General features: G+C 42.1%; 1 protein-coding gene across 1 annotated transcript in view; it reads right to left on the bottom strand.

Annotated features, from left to right (window-relative positions):
- Positions 1-21,576, bottom strand: part of LOC115823849 (uncharacterized) — a 664,236-nt gene that overhangs the window by 527,990 nt on the left and 114,670 nt on the right. Inside the window, 2 exon segments of the mRNA XM_030787872.1 lie at positions 7,254-8,743; positions 16,371-16,392. Of these exon segments, the coding sequence (XP_030643732.1) occupies positions 7,254-8,743; positions 16,371-16,392 (1,512 nt within the window).

The following is a 21,576-nucleotide window of genomic DNA, read 5'->3' as shown; positions in this document are numbered from 1 at the left end:
TTTGTGTGTCCAGCATAATTGGATTTTGCCCAGAGAGGAGGACACCCACTGCTCTGTTCAGGCCCTGGAACCTGAACCCACTCCAACTGCTGTGGAAACCACTTCTCCCAGCAAGAAAAACTGTGCCCCACCAGCTCCATCTGCTAAACTCCTACAGACTGCAGCCAGTGACTCTTCTGAGTTGAATGAGGCTTCAGAAAAGTTGCTGAGTGGTGCAGGGGACTCCCAGGTCAAATCCAAGGGACCTGAGGAGAGTCACAACTTGGCTGAGCTACCTAAGGAGAAATTAGGGAGACAGTTAGCTGAGGTGAGATATAAAACTTCAGAAATGGACAAAAAGACAGACCTGCTCTCTTTCTCTTTGTCTTTGCCTGTCACACAGGCGCATATTGCTAATAAATGCCAAAGTGTCAGTAGACCCTGTACATCTTGTAACAACTTTATATTTAGACAAGGATATTTTTTTGTTGTAGAGAAGTTGATAGCATTGGTTCAGCTTGTTGTAGTCTGGTAACTTTTAAAGATAATGAGATCAGTGTCAGCTCAGGCCTTTCCATCACCTGTTGACTTGGTCGTTGTGATTGGACAGCAGCTTGAGTGTCATGTTTTTCTCCTCTCTCGCTCTCTCAGTCTAGCGAATTTACTATGCAGTACAAACAAACGCTCAGTATCATCACCGAGAAATCTTCGGTTGAAAAGATACGGCTGAAAGAGGCAGAGAATGCCTGGAAGCCAGCCAGGAAGAGGCAGCCTGGCAATATGGATCCCGAGATCCAGGAGACACAGGTGAGGTCGCTAACACACAGTGACCAGTGGCTAACAGCTGTGTCTGTAAGAGTGTGTCAAACTTACATTTGAACAGGCAAAGTTCCAATCTGAATTTTGTTTGTTTCTTTATGGCCGTTCAGGAAGTCCTCCGCAAGGTCCGCGGCATCCTAAACAAAGTGATGCCGGAGAAATTGGACAAGCTGGTGGAGCAAATGGCCCACCTCCCCATCAACAGCGAGGAGAGGCTCCAGAGTGTGGTGGACATGGTCTTCAGCAGGGCTGTGGAAGAACCTGGGTTCACTGCGCTCTATGCCAGCATGTGCCGCTGCTTGGCTAAAGTAAAGTGTTCCTGTATAAGAAGTACATTTGTAGTTTTTACTAAATTGGGGCTTAAATACGTCTCCTTGCCCCATTGACATTTTTGAGTTATAGCAGTGGTCCATTTTGTCTTATTGGCGTTGTTCCTTATGATTTGTAGAGAGGAAACATTCCTGTAGACTGTGCTTGGACTCTGTCCTGCATATTCCCCATCTCATTTTTTTGTCTTTTTCGTACTGCAGATGGAAGTGCCCATGTCAGATAGGCCCTACAGCACTGTGACCTTCCGTAGACTCCTGCTACGGCGCTGTAAGGCAGAGTTTGAGAAGGTTGAGATGCACACCTTCTTATCTGATAAGGTACACAAGCAGTTAGAGTCATCAGCATTGGTAGCCATCACACACAGTGAGAAAACATACACCTTAGTCCTCATTAAAAATGCCTAGATGTGTCAGGAAACGTCCCATCAGCACTGAATTCCATGTCTTTTTGCTCGATCACCTATTCTGCATGCTGTACTTGCAGGCTGAGGTATTTGAACTTTTGGAATATTTTGTGAAGCTTTCTGACATATTGCTCTTCTCTCTCTCTCTCTCTCTCTCTCATGCAGGCTACAGGGGAGCAGACAAAACAGGGGCTGGCAGAAGCTAAAGAGAAAGCTTGTCGCAGCTCCATTGGGAATGTGAGATTCCTTGGTGAGCTCTTCAGAGTGAAGATGGTTGCCAAGCTGACTATTTTGGAATGTGTGGAGAGGCTTGTGGAGAGGTTCAGTGAACTGAGCCTGCAGTGCCTCTCCACGCTCCTGACCACGGTCGGCCAGGAGCCTAACGATGGCAAAATGCGGGTAAATCACTTTTAGGTTATCGCTGTGACTGATGCGTGAGAGACTCAAATTAGGTATATTTGACATCTCATTCAGTTCAGTGTAAATCAACACTGACCAGTTTCTCTCTCTCTCTCTCTCTCTGATATCTGTCTTCTGTCCACAAATAGCCTCAGATGGACTTATATGTAATGTCCATTGAAAAAGCTGTAGAAGAAGGCATGCCATCGTCACATGTACTCTACCTGCTGGAGGATATGATGGAGCTCAGAGAGGTGGGTATGTGTGTTAAGTCACAGAAGAAGAACTAAAGTCTATTTTAATACATTTTAATGTTTCCCTTCACGACTAAAAATAACAAAGTAAAAAAAAAGTGTAAGATCCTGTCATTATATTCAATCAATATTAAGAGTCATTTCAAATGCAGGCAAACAGGTTGATGTTTGACTTCCAGTGACATGAATCCCTTTCTTTGTGTTTGTGTTCAGTGAAACAGGGTGTCACACAGGCCAGTTCTGGGTTCAAAGACCATCAAAGTCCATGAGGGGGCACAGTGGCAGCAGTAGGATCAGTCAGGGATGGCTCATCAGAAAGGAGTCTTTTTCTCACTTTTGTTTTGTTTTTTTGTTTTTTGTCAGTAAGCAAGCCAACAAGACCTGACAATAAAATAACATATTAAAAAAAAAGTTTTACAAGGATTTAATTAAGGAAGAAATAAATTAACTGTGCAACAGGTCACCTCACATGCGGTATACTCTCTCCCTCACTCGCTCATTATCTAAGCAGCTTATCCTCAGTGGGGTGTGCTGGAGTCTTTCCCAGCACTCATAGGCCAAAAGGCAGGAAAACACCCTGGACAGGTCGGCAGTCCATCACAGGGCAGACACACACACACGCTCACACACACATTCATACCTAGGGGCAATTTAGTGTCTCCAATTCGCCTAACTTGCATGTCTTTGGACCGTGGGAAGAAACTGGAGCTCCCGGAGGAAACCCACACAGACACGGGGAGAACATGCAAACTCCATGCAATATACTTTTACAGTAAATTCATAGAACACATATACAGGTGTCATGGAATTGAAAAGAATGGAGGCCTGATCAGCTGTAGCACTGTGATTTTTGGACCATCACTATGGTACGGGCAGCATTATTAGGGGAATAAAGAATGTCAACAGTCACTCCTCTGACAACATGACAGTTGACAAATTGACTCTGTATAACAAGTGACCAGCTGAATTTAGAGCCCCTGAATGTCGAATCTTTGGTTTTTTAGATGACAAGGACAATATCTCCAAGCCTATCTAAAATGACTTCGACTCTGAGTAAAACGAAGTCTTCATCCTGACAATTCGCTAACTTAGCTCACTCGCCGTCTCTGAGAATGCATCCGCCATTGTTACCTCTATTAGGCTTTCGGGCACTGTCGCGGTCACGTGTCTTCCACTATTAAGGTCCGTGTCTTCGGTAACGCCCATTTCTCCTTAACATATATTAAGTTAGCAAGTGTGCTCATAAATGAATTTATACACGATGTTGTACATGTGTTGTAAGTTCTGAGCCAGTTCCTGTGAACCAGGGAGTGAAAACTTTCCAGACTAACTGGACTGATGGTGAACTGGACCTGTCTGACTGAAGAGTTACAGAGTCACCCAGCAGAAGGCAATGCAATATTCTTCTCTTTGTCATTCATGTTCTGTTTTATACAGTGATATAAATTAATCATACAAATCAAAAGGGTTCATTTGAAATTTCAGTACACACTGCTGTTTATGACTGAATGTGACTATATGTTTGGTCTCTATACACACTCCTGTATATGACTGAATGTGATTGTGTGTGACTATTATTGACTCTTTGTGTGTGTGTGTGTGTGTGTGTGTGTGTGTGTGGTGTGAGGTCAGCAGGTGAGTAGTCACTGGCTGTTCTTCATCATGATTCTTGATGATGATTTTTTGACAGAATTTTACTACCAGTGCAGTTTATACTGACTGATGACAAGCAAAAAGCACAAAGCCCAAAGTAAATCATAAATACTAAGCCTTTGGAATGGGGAGGACATTTTGATCATGGGTCAAACTACTGACCTGAAAGCTGAAGGTGCTGAAGTTTGGGGGTGGAATTAATTAATGACCCAGCAATAGTCCAAAGGGGCATTAGATAGAGGTGAAGGTTGATGGTGCTGAGAGAAATAACAGATGTTAAGCAAACGACTCACTAGAGGGGTAAAGAGAGGACCAGGGTGTGACACTGATGTAGTTCCATGACTCTACTAATCCTCTTAAATTAGTGAAGCAGACAGCTGAAGAGGATGACAGTAATGTAATTAATTAGTGAATAGTGACTTCCATACAATTCCAACATACTTATACACATAAACTGCCTCACAGAGTTAACACTTTAGACTGGCATAATCACTCACTCACTCATTATCCAAGCCAGGGGGTGCTGGAGCCTATCGCAGCGCTCATAGGTTGAAAGGTGGGGAGAACATGCAAACTTCACACAGAAAGGACCCTGGCCGCCCAGCCAGGAATCAAACCCAAGACCCTCTCGCTGTGAGGCGACAGCGCTACCCACTGTGCAGTCGTGCTGCCCACTGGCATAATCCAAAAAAGAAAAATATTAACAATAAATTGACAAAAAAATTCAGGAGCCAGTAGCAGGCAGTGTGTATGACTGGGTCCTGGAACATCAGCTCAGACTCCGTGTGACCTTTAAGGGAGCGAGGGAGTGTAAGGAGTGACATGACTGTGTCATTAGAGACACACCACTGACAGAGGATCAGTTAGTTTTTCTTCATTAGAGACACACCACTGACAGAGGATCAGTTAGTTTATCTTCATTAGAGACACACCACTGACAGAGGATCAGTTAGTTTATCTTCATTAGAGACACACCACTGACAGAGGATCAGTTAGTTTATCTTCATTAGAGACACACCACTGACAGAGGATCAGTTAGTTTATCTTCATTAGAGACACACCACTGACAGAGGATCAGTTAGTTTATCTTCATTAGAGACACACCACTGACAGAGGATCAGTTAGTTTATCTTCATTAGAGACACACCACTGACAGAGGTTCACAAGGGTCCTATGGAGGGAGGAGCCGTTTGCACCACAGCACCTGTGGACGATCCATATTAACAATATTAATATGAATCTCAAACTCAGGTTAGGATTAAGTTTACAAGAACAGACTGCAACATTATTTCCCTCACGTCTCTTAAAATGAATGGCTGGTCTATTGGTTTATCTTTTAAATGAATGACTGGTCTGTTGGTTTGTGTCTCTTTCTGTCATGTGCCCACTAGCAGAAATGTCCTCATTGAGCAAAAGTCAGACAATAAACTGCTCTGAAGGTGCCTGGCATGAGACAGTCTTCTTAACCCCCCCCCCGGCTCATGTTTTTGGCTCCAGTCCAAAATTAATCTACTGGTTCAAATTTTTTAAAGAAAAAATAGGATGAAATAGCATCACCTTACGTTCCAGGCTGTGTAGCCCACATCCTGTTAAGTTCAAATAAAAAAGCCCAAATCATTCTAAACAGGTTTGTTTCTGCATTTGTGTCAGAGTTGTTCCCATCAGTCTGCGGTTTTATGACCTCAGCTGTATATAACCTCATCTGGTCTAGCTGTATGGCTGATTCTCCTCCATGCTTATAAACACAGTAGCAACTTTAGTAACGTTAAGAGCTGGGAGCTGTCCAGGGTCCCACCTCCTGACAGTTAGCCACTGTCCATGGTGCTAACACTCCTCCTGAACAGGCCTCTGTTGGAATTTTGGAATGTTGATACATTCCGCAAAGTCTGTGGTTCCACCAAGACTGTTACAAGTCACAAATCAAAGCTAGAAATCCTCAAAAAGAGATGAAAAAACAGGGCAAATGAATAGAGTGGTTCTCCTGACATCTGGACTAATCGAACCAAAGTTACATTATTCAGAATCCTGCCATCAAAGCACCTCACACTGTAAGTCCTCCCAAACCTGCCATTCAAGCACATCACACTGTAAGTCCTCCCAAACCTGCCATTCAAGCACATCACACTGTAAGTCCTCACAAACCTGAAATTCAACCACATCACACTGTTGGTCTCCGGAGCTTGGTACAGTCTCTAGGAGGCTGGAAATAGCTCTGTGGATGAAAACTGAACAGTTCATGTTTGTGTGGAAAATGGAAAAAAATTAACACGTGTGATACTGGCTTTTCCCGGGCTGATTCTCTATTAAACCCTGTTAGTTTTTGAAACACAGTAGCCGTCCTGTTCTCCTTTCAGCTTTGCATTTCTGTTGCGGCTGTTCTGAGCTGGATCATTCGTTTAGGCACCGAGACAGTTTATGACAGATACTTTTGTCTCATGGACTTGTTTTTTTGCTCATTAGTTCATATATGTGTGTTCGCATGCCTATGTATATGCATGTGTGTGTATGTACATACATATATGATGCACAGTCACTGCAGAGTCTGTGTGGGTTAGCGATTACAAAGTGAGGACGCAGACAAACCTAGAAGAAATGTAAATGAAGTCTGTGAAGAATGAGAGAAATCTTCACCCTCTGTGGAGTTGGTGGAGGTTTGTGTTTATTAGGTGGATATCCACAGGGGTCCTGTTCAGTTATAGTTGGGAGAGGAGGGACAAAGAGGGGACTGGGCTGGTAAACGGACAGGCACACAGGGCCAGAGAGCTTAGTCCACGGCCAAAGCCAAAGATCCTATTGGTAGACGGCTCATCCTGGGAGTGTGAGCCTTCAGTGCTGAACGCGTCAACAGAAGAGGGCCGTCAGTTCTTCACTCAAACGGTACAAGAGGAAGCACAGTACAGAGAAAGAAAGAATGGAATCTCAATCCCAGATGAGCAGAATGAACAGTGGTCAGAACCTAAGATTTAATACTGAAATTTGGTCATAAAAACAAGAGCTGACACTTATTCACATTCGCTCACTTGCTTCAAATCTACATTTATTATCAGCAGACATAAATGCATCATGGAAAATAGTTCTACTTTTTGCTTTTGTGCTCAACTGATTTCTAGGTACTATTTTTTTAACTGTCCTAAGTCTATCACTTACGGTTTAATCAAAGCACTATTATTAACTCATGAACTATAAACTTGGTATTTAGTAGTAACAGTGACAAAATGAATCCTCTGTCATTCTAATGTAACCTGAGGAACAATGACATGACATGTGTACGTATCTCTTCACACTGAACAGGTAACACACTGGTCCAAAATGCCACTGAAGAGGTAACACACTGGTCCAAAATCACACTGAACAGGGAACAGACTGGTAACACGCTGTGTGACTGCACTTGTGTTTTTTAAGCTTCAATGCATAACTGAAGCTCTTCCCACACTGGGAGCAGTGGTATGGCTTTTCCCCTGTGTGAATGCGCTGGTGTGATTGAAGAATTGATGACCGACTGAAGCTCTTCCCACACTGGGAGCAGTGGTATGGCTTTTCCCCTGTGTGAATGCGCTGGTGTCTTCTAAGAGCTGATGAATCACTGAAGCTCTTCCCACACTGGGAGCAGTGGTATGGCTTTTCCCCTGTGTGAATGCGCTGGTGTGATTGAAGAAATGATGACCGACTGAAGCTCTTCCCACACTGGGAGCAGTGGTATGGCTTTTCCCCTGTGTGACTGCGCTGGTGTCTTACAAGACCTGATGAATCACTGAAGCTCTTCCCACACTGGGAGCAGTGGTATGGCTTTTCCCCTGTGTGACTGCGCTGGTGTCTTACAAGACCTGATGAATCACTGAAGCTCTTCCAACACTGGGAGCAGTGGTATGGCCTCTCACCTGTGTGAATGCGCTGGTGTGATTGAAGAACTGACAACTGTTTGAAGCTCTTCCCACACTGGGAGCAGTGGTATGGCCTCTCCCCCGTGTGAATGCGCTGGTGGGATTGGAGATTTGATGAATTCCTGAAGCTCTTCCCACACTGGGAGCAGTGGTATGGCTTCTCCCCCGTGTGAATGCGATGGTGTCTTTGAAGAACTGACAACTGTTTGAAGCTCTTCCCACACTGGGAGCAGTGGTATAGCCTCTTCCCCGTGTGAATGCGCTGGTGTATTCTAAGATCTGATGACCGACTGAAATTCTTCCCGCACTGGGAGCAGTGGTATGGCCTCTCTCCTGCGTGAATGCGCTGGTGTGTTCTAAGACCTGATGACCGACTGAAACTCTTCCCGCACTGGGAGCAGTGGTATGGCTTTTCCCCTGTGTGAATGCGCTGGTGTGTTCTAAGACCTGATGACCGACTGAAGCTCTTCCCACACTGGGAGCAGTGGTATGGCTTTTCCCTTGTGTGAATGCTCTGGTGTCTTTGAAGAACTGACAACTGTTTGAAGCTCTTCCCACACTGGGAGCAGTGGTATGGCCTCTCCCCTGTGTGAATCCGCTGGTGTCTTTGAAGAACTGACAACTGTTTGAAGCTCTTCCCACACTGGGAGCAGTGGTATGGCCTCTCCCCCGTGTGAATGCGCTGGTGTATTCTAAGATCTGGTGACCGATTGAAACTCTTCCCACACTGGGAGCAGTGGTATGGCCTCTCCCCTGTGTGAATGCGCTGGTGTGTTCTAAGACCTGATGACCGACTGAAGCTCTTCCCACACTGGGAGCAGTGGTATGGCCTCTCCCCCGTGTGAATGCGCTGGTGTGTTCTAAGATCTGATGACCGACTGAAACTCTTCCCGCACTGGGAGCAGTGGTATGGCTTTTCCCCTGTGTGAATGCGCTGGTGTGTTCTAAGATTTGATGACTGACTGAAGCTCTTCCCACACTGGGAGCAGTGGTATGACTTCTCCCCCGTGTGAATGCGCTGGTGTCTTCTGATACACAGCTGGCTTCTGAGGCTCTTCCTGCGTGAAGAGTGTGTTGTGTTCTTCCCTGTCACTCTCTGTTTAGGTGTTAGGGCTCTTCTGACAGGGGAGCTCTTCCCAAACGAAGAGCACCTTCTTTTCGTGTTGACAGCGGATTGTGCTGAAATGAATGTAATATCAGAGGATAACTGTTCTGGGCTCAGTGGAACTTCTGTTTTAATCTCTTTGGTCTTTAGTAAACTCAGGGACTCTTCAGGATGCCATGTCTTAATGAGGTTTTGCGAGGAAATGTGGCCTAAACAAAGAGAGGGACATGTCCACAACAGGACCAGAAAACCACATCACAGACTGGACAAAAATCTATAAACAACATTAAAAAACCAAACTGACATTAACCTCAGCATCAATTTAAAGTACAACTAAACCATTCTCTTAAAAAAACAAAAACAAATGCAGGGAACTGAATGGGAAAACAGGGAAAAAAAAATCATCTGTTACCTTTCTCAGGGGAAAATGTCTTGTCCCAGTGGCAGTCCGCTGGGTTGTCCTGGTCCTTGGTATATTCTTCTCCACACCAGACCAGCAGCTCCTCTCCAGCAGCGATGGGTCTACAGCTGCGGAACAGAACCCCCCCTTTGTACTGAAGAGCCACCAGATTCTGCTCTTCATCATTACGGGCACAGTTCACATACCTTAGAGAGAAAGAGAGAGTGTGATGAGGTAAAAGGTCAAGAGTGAGACATGAGGCAGATAAAGAGGTTTACATTGCACAAGAGAATACTAAGTTAAAGCAGAAAATGAGAAGAAGAATGTATGGATAAGTGAAGTCATGGATAAGTTAAAGATTAAATTTAAAATCACGTCTCTAAATGGAGTTTTCGTGTTTTTGTGACTCTGATTTAAGGGGACGCTCACTGCCTCTTATTAAACAAAACTCTTTTAACATTCATTAGACACATATATGTAAATACCACATGACTGAACCAAATTTTACAATGAACAAGTGCCAGGAAAGATGAACAGATTTGGAACAGACTAACACAGTTGGAATGTTCTAATAGAGGAGGAATCCCAGCAGTAACACTAGCTGGTTGGGGTGTTGTCATGAGATTGGGTGGGTTTGTGTCCTGTGAGGGTCAAACAGACGAGTGTACACTCCCCACCATCTCACTCAGCGCTCTGTTCAGCGTTGATGAGTGAATCCAGGAAACAGCACAGGTCTCCACCCCTGTTACGTTCCCATGGAGACGCCTGGGAGCTGGCAGGTGCTGTAAAGTGGTAGTGGATGTGACATGTTTCTGAGGATACAGGCAGTATTCCTCACCCTGCGGCACCGGAAGGGAAATACAGGAGTATGGGAACCGGATTTCTCCCAGAAAATGGGGCAAAAAGGGAAAAGGGAAAAACGCTAAAGTGACCACGCCCACATATGAAGGCCCTGGTTTTGTATTTTAAAATGTCACATTCCACGTAACACCAACATTCTCGTCCTCCGATCGTTTCCTGAAATATCCGAGTTTCGCGTGACTAACCAGTTTACCGGCCGAGAAAGAGACAAGAGCGCGCTCCTCACACCAAACACTCCTCATCATTGGCCTAAACTGTCATCATTGGATAAACTGTCTTCCTTGGACCAATCAGAGCTTGGTGTTTATGCCCAAAATGCCCACGTCCATATGTTGTCCTTACTCCCAGCTTTTCTGAACTGAATCAGTATCCTCATTAGCGACACTGAAGAATTGCGGGCAGCTGAAACATTTCATTTTGTGATGAAGGTTTGGTTATGCAGCCTGCTTAATGGAGGACATGGTTCAGGATCCTTCAGTGTCATGCTGATGATGGCACATAAGATGCACCAGGTGTATCAGTGGGCAAGAAAACATGTGAGATTATGCAACATTTCAGCGAAATGGAGACCGATTTAATGAGATGATCTCAATGTGTCTCATCTCTTTATTATTACTCACTATTATTTATTAGTCATTAGCACAGTTTGTTAAGATCTGCCCTTCTTCAGTCATGGATATATAGTTACTCATTTGTGCTGTAGACCTTTTAGCACCTGTTACCACCCGTAACATTAGACATGTTTTACTGTTAGTCTGCAAATAAAATCCATGAATGTATTTAGTTACAGCGATTACTGTACAGGACAAACAGAAAAGTCTTACAGTTTGGGCAGTAACACACAGCATACTCAAAAGCACCATGTGAAGCTGTGTAAAGCTTAGCAGATATGTGGACTGGTCAGAATGTCATTGGGTGGGACATGCCATTTAGGGGTATGGAGATCTTCGCCATTCTACTATTTTTCTTTCTCTTTTAGACATCTTATTTTTGTTTTACACTGTGTGTGGATTTAATGAAGAAGTTTCACACCCCCTGTACTAAGAGCTGATTAATGTGTTATACAGAGAATGTGAAAGCTCCAATCCTGAGGTCTGAGGTTCTGACTCAGCCTTACTCAGGATAATTCACTTTTCACTGACACACTGATGATATGGGAAACTTTGGGACTGGGACAAATAATTGGGAAATTAATCAATGACTGAGTATGTTACTGAATAAACTCAAAATAAACCACGTAAAATGGAACAATAATTAACTAAACATTACGCCTGACTATTTTTGTCTTTCGGTTGTAGATGCATTTATTTATGTTCACATTTAATGTATTAAATATCACTCTTTCATTCATTAGTGCACCCAGTTTCATGCATGAGGATATAACAAGAATTGTTTTATGTATGTCATCTTGTTTGATGCTACATATTTGAATCCCAAAGCCGTTGGCTCTTTGACACTGAGTTTTACTAATCTTTTTGGACAACCTGAAGAAAAAAAATCTACAAAACATTGGGTGAGTGTGTGTGTGTGTGTGTGTGTATCTGTGCGCGTGTTATGTTATATGAAACCTCGTTGAAAAGATTCAGGTATGGGTGCACAGCCTGCTCCTAAAATACATGCATCAAATATGAAAAGCCATGTGATCAGAGGATCTCCATGCTGATTGGTGTTTGTATACATTCTGGTCTCATCTGGTCTGTGAGAACAGTGAATGTGAGGGGGTGTCACGCAGTCAGGGGTAAAGAGAAAACAGACCAGTATCTGGAAGGTTGTAAGTTTGATTCCTGAGAATGTCTGAACACCAAAATACTGGACAGCAAGGTTTCCTCAGAGATATAGTTACCTCTGATACAAAACACAGTTAAGTTTTACCACTGAACGTATGAATGTACACTGTCTGTACATTTAACATAAATATGTGAAAAATAAGGAACAGGAATGATCTCTGTGCTCAATATCTCACCTCATCCAGTTGGAAAAATTCTCTCTCTTCTCATCAACATGATCTTCACACTGCTGACGTTTGAAGAGCTAAGGAAAAGAGGTTTTTCCTTCATAAATGTTGATTTGTTATGTATACAGTCTTTCACTGCACATTTTATGACCAATTCCAGGTTTATGTCAGAGGTCTGATAGAGCGTGAGGTTCTCTGAATTGAAATGAGTGTAAAATAATTTGTTGAAGCTCCTACCAGCGGCTGATGACACAGAACATCGGTAAATGCAATGCAAGAGGAATTTGGCTTCACTGCACAGAGCCCCAGTAAATGCCAACTGAAAACCTTCTTATATCATTAATTAACAGGTTCACTCACCACCCAGGAGTATCCACTGTCCTTGGTGTCTTCTCTGTCAGACATCTGGTCTTCATAGGGGCCAAAGTGTGTCCCTCTGGGTATAGTGTCACCCTGGTTAAACACGCCCAGCTCTGCGTTTGGGATGCTTGACCTCCTGACCTCTAGTCCTGAGGGAAGGGTGCGTCTGGCTCTTTCTGTGACCCCTATGGGCACGGGGGTGTCGGGGATGAACGTGGGGGGGCCATGCACCTCACATTTACCAATGAAGAAAGACCGGCAATCCTCACAGTCTGGGGAAATAAGGAGAAAAATATATATAACAACAATAGACTTCAGTCAGACTAAAATACACTCTACATATCAACAATAGACTTCAGTCAGACTAAAAGACACTCTACATAACAACAATAGACTTCAGTCAGACTAAAAGACACTCTAAATATCAACAATAGACTTCAGTCAGACTAAAATACACTCTAAATAACACTAACCCTACTAACCCTAACCCTAAAAGGGCAGCCCTTACAGTCTGATAAGACCCAATACTATCTGGGTATGGGACCATCAGTATAGGGACACAGTTCAGCATTCACACTGACATTTAACTCTATCGTGCCCGTTTTTACTTTTCATTTTCAGCAGCTAACGATGAAAAACATTTTGAATTTTCCTGAGAGTGCTTAAAAACCAAATATCTGCCAAACATACATCAGTCAAAAACATTATGATGTTGTAGAAACTGGGGAGCGTTTGAATTTTGCTTTTAACCACCGCACCCTTTACATGCAGAAAGAGAAAGAGAGAGAGACTACAGGATCAGTCCCAGAGATCTTGCCCTACACAGACAGTCTTTGTCTATGGGTTTCTCCTCCTCAGTGTATTTGATGCTAGGTCTGTTGGACGAGTCTCTTCCTCGGGTGTAACCGTTTGACTGTGAGATCTCCTCTTTCATCACGCCTGTCTTCAGCAGCTCTACAACACAAACACACAAACTGTACACACACACGCCAACCTACCAACCTACACAAGCACAGAGAGGACCAGAATACAGAAGGAGGACACTCAGTGAAACAGGTGAGTGTTTCCTACCTGTGTCATGTGATTCAGGAAGAACTCCACACGACTGCCCCACAGACGTGGACGACATCTCTGTTTCATCAGAGGCCATCTTGTCACTTGTCTCCTGACTAATTACACGCATCCCGATTATTATAATTATTAGAATCGCAAAGAACCGTGTAAGTAAATGCATACACCCTAATTAAGATAATCATCAAATTAATCAAGAGTATACACACTCTCATGCAAAACTGCTCTTTATTTACACACATTTCCTATCAGGATAAGACAGATACATGATACAACAGAACAGAGGTAGAGGAAAATGAGGTTAAGACAATGCACTCATCTAAGATAAGATTAGTTTGAACCAAGACATTAAATGTCAGGCTAAATGTTACATCATGTATAAATTAATTTATCAGCACACTTGCTAACTTATGGGAGGTTATCCATGCCAAAATTAAAATAAAAATGAAAACGGTAAAATGAAAGCTCAAACCCCGGTTTGACATTTCTTTTTCAATACCTGTGCGCACATATCCTGCCAAAATGAAAAATGACATTAGATAACTCGATTTTCATTTTCATTTTCAAGACAAACACGAGTCTTTTCTGACAAACATAAAAATAAAATTAAAATATCTTTTTGTCATTTCATTTCATTTGTTAGTCTTTTCCTTTGAACAGATTTGGCGGTACAAATCGGACAAAATGGAAAGGAAAAGACAAAGTTGATAATCCTGTGGCAAAATCCCAGTTTGCGATTTAATTTTCGACATGGACGCGCTGTATCTGCCAAAATGAAAATGCAAAGGCAAAGCAGCATTGCGTTTTCGTTTCCCACTTTGCCTTTTCATTTTCGAGTTGGCCTATATGCAAATATATGTTAAGGAGAAATGGGCGTTACCGAAGACACGTGACCGCGAAAGTGCCCGAAAGCCTAATAGAGGTAACAATGGCGGGTGCATTCTCAGAGACGGTGAGTGAGCTAAGTTAGCGAATTGTCAGGATGAAGACTTCGTTTTACTCAGAGTCGTAGTCATTTTAGATAGGCTTGGAGATACTGTCCGTGTCTTCGGTAATGCCTAACGCAAAGTGGGAAACGAAAACGCAATGCTGGTTTGCCTTTGCATTTTCATTTTGGCAGATACAGCACGTTCATGTCAAAAATTAAATGGCAGGATATGTGTGCACAGGTTTTGAAAAAGAAATGTCAAACCGGGGTTTGAACTTTCATTTTACCGTCTCCATTTTGGCATGGATTACCTCCCATACTAACTATTTACTGGCTGATCAATGAGAGAACTTTTCGTGAGCAGCTTTTCTAAAAGAATTACTTTAAAGGATCTGGATTTCAAACGTCTTCACTTAGAAGAACTAACGTAGAAAATTTAGCTTTTTACCTGAAGTTACCAATTGTCATCGGACTCATCGCCTGATCTTAGTTTAACAAACAGACGCAAAGTCTCAACCGTTGAACTACGGAAGCCCGTTCTCCCCACATTACAATTTTTGTTTTGCTTTATTGCGACCCTATTTTTCGCAATTCCGACATTATTTCTCAGAATCCCGACCTTATTTTTGAGAATTCCGACTATATTTGTTGCACTTCCGAATTTTCCCTCGTCTGACTTTTTAACACAATCAGGCAGCGTCGAGGAAGCTAAAGTAAGATATGTTATACACTTAATGCAATGAGCAGCTTACCAGTAGCAACATCTGGCCTCGGTAATAGGCTCCGTCGTCCAAACCCCCAGTACTTGGTAGTTTTGTCGAAATCGAAATTTTTTATACAAGAAATGGGAACAACAGCCCGATAATTATCTTCCAAGTACCTTACCGGAACAAACTTTTTTTCCCCTGTGAACTAAGGCTAACTGTAGGCTGCAACTGTAAAGCTGCGTTTTAACTGTAGAACGAAATTAGTGGGTTTTGGTTGCTTGCCTTCGTGGGACATTACAGCAAGGATTTTTGAATACACCAATCAGATTACTCAAGAGGGGCTGAAGCCACGCCCCGTTCCCAGGTCTCTCTTCAGTCAAGACGGAGAACAAACTGATCGTGTAATCAAAATGCTTACTCTGATGTAATATAATTGTTTCAGTAAGTAGTGATCATGTCCAAATAAACAGTGTGTGCACTTCCACTGCGTGAAAAGAGGTGTATCCGCACTGGAATACTAATGTATATTCCCGGATACTCGGCAGCATTGAATACTCCTGAATATGTGCCAGGTTTGGGGGTCTGCCTAGAGCCCATAGTTGCCATGGTGAATAATCCCTTGGGGGTGCTTGCAAGGGAACATTTGCACTTCACACCTTGGGCCACCGGGTATCCTGCAATTGGTCAGAAGTCTTACTTTGGATTGGTGGAGCAATGTCTTGCTTCTCCTCTTAAACCCTTCCCCATTGGTCCATTGTGTCCCCAGACATGATTTCATATGGATCATATTACTAATATATATGTTGTTGTTATTATTATTATTATTAATGGTGGTGTTGTTTTATGTTCTTAGGTAGATTGTATAGATAGAGTAAACACAGAAGAATAATGCGCTATCACGAGAAAACAAAGTCAAAATTTGAATGTGAAGTGATGGCATCTTAGGGCTTCCAGAATAAAGGCTTAGCTGCTTGTCAGATTAAATGCTGTTTATCGTCAACCCCAGCTGAGCCCCCTGCTGTTTTGTCATTCTTTATATTGTCTACTTGTTGTGTCTCATTTTCATTATTGCTGTATTGTTTGTAATTTGCCCACTGGGTTGGCACCTATTGCACACCTAGCTGGCCTAGAAGGGGTCTAGCCTATTGTTCCATTTCTTACGGAACCAACAACTTACTAATCTGACCTCACGCTGACAACTTTAGGCCATCAGAGTATGTGCCCCCACTGTAACTTGGGAGAAAATGTCTGACGCACCACCCAAACCATTTCAGGTGACTTCTTTGACCTCCCCAGGACTGACTAAAAACCTCTCATCACTCTGGTCAACAGCCTGACCTTGGCATGAGGGGTCACATATTCTGATAGCTGTCGTCAGAATATGTGACCCAACTGTAACTTAGGAGAAAATGCCTGACACACCACCCAAACCATTTCAGGTGACTCTGCCCTTCTCATGTATAACTAAAACAATTTTTCCACAAATATAAGATGATCACATCAGATGATTTCCACAAATAATATAAATGCACCATTTAGTACCACTGCATAGTGCAACAGACATGTTATGATATTAGTAAAAACAATTCATTAATTTACAATGAGGTGTTTTAATGTTTTGTTACAAAAGCTTTGTGATACAAATTATATAGTGACATAAAAAATGATAATGCAAAAAATCTGTACAACTTTAACATTTTCATTTAACTTTAACTTAACTTCACACTTTAACTTAACAATTTAACAATAACTTAATATTACTATAACTTAACCAATAACTTTAATATTAAACATCAGAAAGGGAGGGGAGGGGGAGATCAAGATCGGCACACCGCACAGCTGTACGACTTCATGGGGTCAGGCCTTCCAACACACTGCATGTGGAACCACCGGTCACACATGTCACACTGGATCTGTAACAACAAAGGTCATAGCAAAAAAGCAACATTTTCAGGGTGAATATCTGAGATACAGCACAACATATAGCTATGATATATAAATATATACATATATGTGTGTGTGAGTGTGTATATATGTATGTATGTATATGTACATACATACAGCGATGGAATGCCTTATTTTAAAAAGAGATTTTTTACCCAAGTAGTTGACAGTGGTTGAAGACAATTTGACTTATCAATAAATTGTATCAATGTATTAACTGTTGTGTTTTCACACATACACAACTTTAACGCAGGACACAGAAATAAAGTTGACCTTGACTTTACTGTATCTGTCTCCTTAAATCAGTCATTAACAAGGACTACTTTCTATATGTCAGTTAACATATCAATGTGCAGCCTCAACACTACATATTAATAGCATCACAGAACACAAAATAGTTCCTTCAGTATCAGTGTCTAAGAGTAGTTCTTACATGAACGTAACATTAATCATTTAAGAAATGTATTATATGATTATTATATGATTTCATTTGAGAAGGTCAGAGGTTCCTCTGCCAGTATTTTCTCTGCATACTAATATGACATAAGTTTAAAAAACTCATTGGTCAGTGCATAGTGCAGCTGTAACATATAAACCACCAAACTGTTGATGTAAGAGAAACAAAAAATGTAACATTTTTTAAAAATACTTTACAGGTTTGGTAAAAGTAGACATAGTATGACAGACAAAAACATAAACTTACTTTCAGGACAAATACTCCACATGAGGTGGCATCCCTTTGCAGACTGTGTGGGTCTGTGCTGGCTGTCCACCTGGATACCTGGCAGCCTCGTTTTCTGAAGGCCCTGACAGGTATACAAAAAGTAAAATAGGACAATGACGTATTTTCAAATATTTTGGTTTGGTTTTGAAAAAGGGGCACTTTTTGTATCAGGGTTTCAACAGTTACCTTGTGGACTCCAAACACTGTTTGACTTTGAGGGAATCATTTCCCATGGGATCCACCACAAGGCTCCTTCTCTCAGAGGGAAAGATTGCCTGTAGAATTGGGTATAAGTCACATATGCTTACACTGCTACTGGAAATATTGTAGCTCTCAACAAAGGTCAGGAATCCACAGGACAAGGTGCTTGCTCTTACTGCCAATATCCAGTGGTTAGGCTCATGGAGAGCCCCCAAAATGACGCTGAACTTTGTTGGATCACACTAAAAAAAGATCATGAGCATTTACAAAATCACTTAAATAGAATCATGAAAGTATAATCCACTTAAAAAACATTACAATAAAATAAACGCCTCTCCTATGTCTACCTTCAATCTTGAGCCCCTTCCCTCCCACATACGCGTCATTTCAAATGAGTCGATGTGAAGTGCCACCCAATAACCACGTATCTGGTTATTTGTTCTGACTGTGTGGGCCATGTATGCATTGATCACCTGAGGGACAGGTAAATAATGAGTATACAAATGTAATTTACTTAAGCATATCTAGCATTTCGCTGGAGAAAATTTAGATACAACTCAAGTAGACAAATGTTCCACTCCATTCAGTAATACAGCTCGCCTCACTCTCGAGCTCTTGATTGGGAGCTGTCCTGGCAATGTCCCAATAAAACAGTTTATAGGGACCCATTTTTGATAGGAGGACATGTGAATTTTTGCCTCCCCAGATGTCTTTCATGCCTTTGTGTGACATAAAACAAGAATTAAAACAAATTTAATGAGGTGTATCACAATGTCAGTTACTATTTAAGCATATGAAATCTAATGTGAAATGTGAATGTGTATGTGAATGTGAAAAAATGTTGAAATCTTACACTTAAGTGAAGTACAAGAACTTCACATGGAAATGGTTACCTTTATTTAAACAGAAATGCATTTGAGAGATAGGTCATCCAAGTTATATACACTTTTCATGAAAGGAGGTCACATCAGATGATTCTCTAGCTGAAGGTGGAGAGGGGTCCGCAGCCGGAGATGGAGAGGGGTCCGCAGCCAGAGGTGGAGAGGGGTCTGCAGCCGGAGGTGGAGAGGGTTCCACAGCTGGAGGGCGAGAGGAGGTGACATCAGGTGTCTGAGAGGGGGGGGGAATGATGACGCCCCTTCAATTTGTGAGGTATCCTTGGGGTCTCCTCATGGTGGCGTTTGAGGTGGTCAATGTTGACCTTGCATATGGACCGACCGTCTTTATCCACAAGATCAACACTTTTCCCCTCTATTTTTGCTACCACAAAGGGACCAAAATAATCTGGGTCCAGTTTTCCCCTTTGCGCTGTTCGGATCGGACGTTCCCTCTCCACACCATGTCCCCCACCTGTAGGCTTTGGTGTCCCTTTTTAGAGAGCTTTCTCCTGGTTCTGCCATGCACTTTTTCGACATTGCTCTCAACAATGTTCATAATTTTTTCATGCCGTTCAATGTCAATGGCCACCTTTACTTTGGCATAGTCATCCTCAAAGGAACCATCAACCTATGGAAACATGTTAGTAATGATTTTATTGTACATAGCATAACTATGTGATATCATTTTTTAAAACGATGTGCCATATTATTTACACAAAATTAGGAGACGTAAAATATGTAATTTTTCAATTTCACCTGATAATTTTCTGGGACTTCAGATGGGTACCGTGCTTCTCTCCCAAACGTCAGATAATATGGTGAGAACTGTGTTGTGAGCTGTTTCTTTGTGCGCAGCCCAAACATGACGGCCTCCAAATATCGGTCCCAGGTATTGGGCTTGTCCTCCACCAGCTTTGCAAGAGTTCTAAAAAATTAAGTGGTCAAAATATTGAAATATGATGGGAAGGCTTACACAAATATATATATATATTCTCCCAAGTTACAGTGGGGTCACATATTCTGACAACAGCTGTCAGAATATGTGACCCCTCATGCCAAGGTCAGGCTGTTGACCAGAGTGATGACAGGTTTTTGGTCAGTCCTGGGGAGGTAAAAGAAGTCACCTGAAATGGTTTGGGTGGTGCGTCAGGCATTTTCTCCCAAGTTACAGTGGGGTCACATATTCTGACGACAGCTGTCAGAATATGTGACCCCTGGTGCCAAGGTCAGGCTGTTGACCAGAGTGATGACAGTATTTTTTTTAAGGTAATTTAAATAGTGAGTTATGTGACTGCACTTATTGTATCTTCCCAATAGTTAAATAATTTTATTCATTGCACATTATCAGCCCAAGTGCCATTGCTCTTAATTCTGGATTTGCTGTATCTAAAATAAAATGTATGTCATAACTGAATCTGGTGATTGTGAGAGTCAATTTATGTTTCATTAATACTAAAATATTTGCCTTTACTAATTTGCACAATGCAATGTGACAATGTCTAGTTAGCTAAATGTTAATTTACCCATTGAACGGGTCACCTTAGCCATCATCGCAACCATTGCCCCCCCTGAGAGATTTGGCAGGAGTCGCCACTGCAATAGGTGCCAACCCAGTGGGCAAATTACAAACAGCACAGCGATAATGAAAATGAGAACACAACAAGCAGACAATATAAAGAATGACAAAACAGCAGTTGGGGTTGACGATCAACAGAATTTAATCAACAGCATTTAATCTGACAAGCAGCTAAGCCTTTATTATGGAAGCCCTAAGATGCCATCATTTCACATTTAAATTTTGACTCCGTTTTCTCGTGATAACGCGTTATTCTTCTGTGTTTACTCGAGATCTCGAGTTATTTAAGTCATTGTCACGAAATAACGAAATTTGTTTTCCCGTGATAATGACATAATTTACTCGATTTCTCGGGAAAACGGTGAATTGTTTATAGTTTCGTCATTTCGTGATAATGACATCCAGTCGAGGAAACAAAGAAAAATAACACGTTATCACGAGAAATCAAATATAAATCCACAGCATCTCATGGCTTCCGTACTTCATGATGTGATAAACCAGCATTTGTAAACAAATAACTTCGCACTGCATTCACTTTTGTTTGTCTACAGTCTATGAGCTTACGCTGTTTGCGTAACGAACTTGTCTGTGCGAGCGATTTGAAGCTGCCCAGTAGCAACAGCGCTCACTAGGGTAACAGAATTCGATGGTCACAGACTTGGGTGTAACAACGGTCTACTAAGAACCGGCTCATCTGTTCATTATCTCTCTCTGTATATCTGTAACTTCCTTATCGTGTTCCGTGTTTATGTTTTACTTAGTACCTGTGTAATGTATCTACCCGCCTGGAAGACATTAAACTTTTTTTTAAGTACAACTGCTTTTGCGTCCTGCCTAGTAGGTCAACCCAGCACGGCGCTTCTAGTGAGACGTCACAATGTTCAAATGACCGGCGCTCGGCGCTTCTAGTGTTAATGTGAACACGATATTGGACATTTCAAAAGAAGTAGACAGGCAGGAACGAAAATCGGACATACGTAAATAAATAAATGAATGAATAAATAAATAAATAAATAATCGGAAATGGTCGTTATGTCCCGCGGTGTAAATGTAGCTACATGTTTATGTGGTAATGAAGTCACAAGGGAAGTCATCAGATATCTGAAACATTTGCTTTGAATTAAATGACGATGACAAAACACGACATAC

Source organism: Chanos chanos, chromosome 11 (assembly GCF_902362185.1).
Source record: "Chanos chanos chromosome 11, fChaCha1.1, whole genome shotgun sequence".
In the NCBI taxonomy this organism is placed as follows: Eukaryota; Metazoa; Chordata; class Actinopteri; order Gonorynchiformes; family Chanidae; genus Chanos; species Chanos chanos.
Note: the sequence above shows the minus strand (reverse complement) of the source record. Positions and strands in the feature narration are given on the sequence as shown.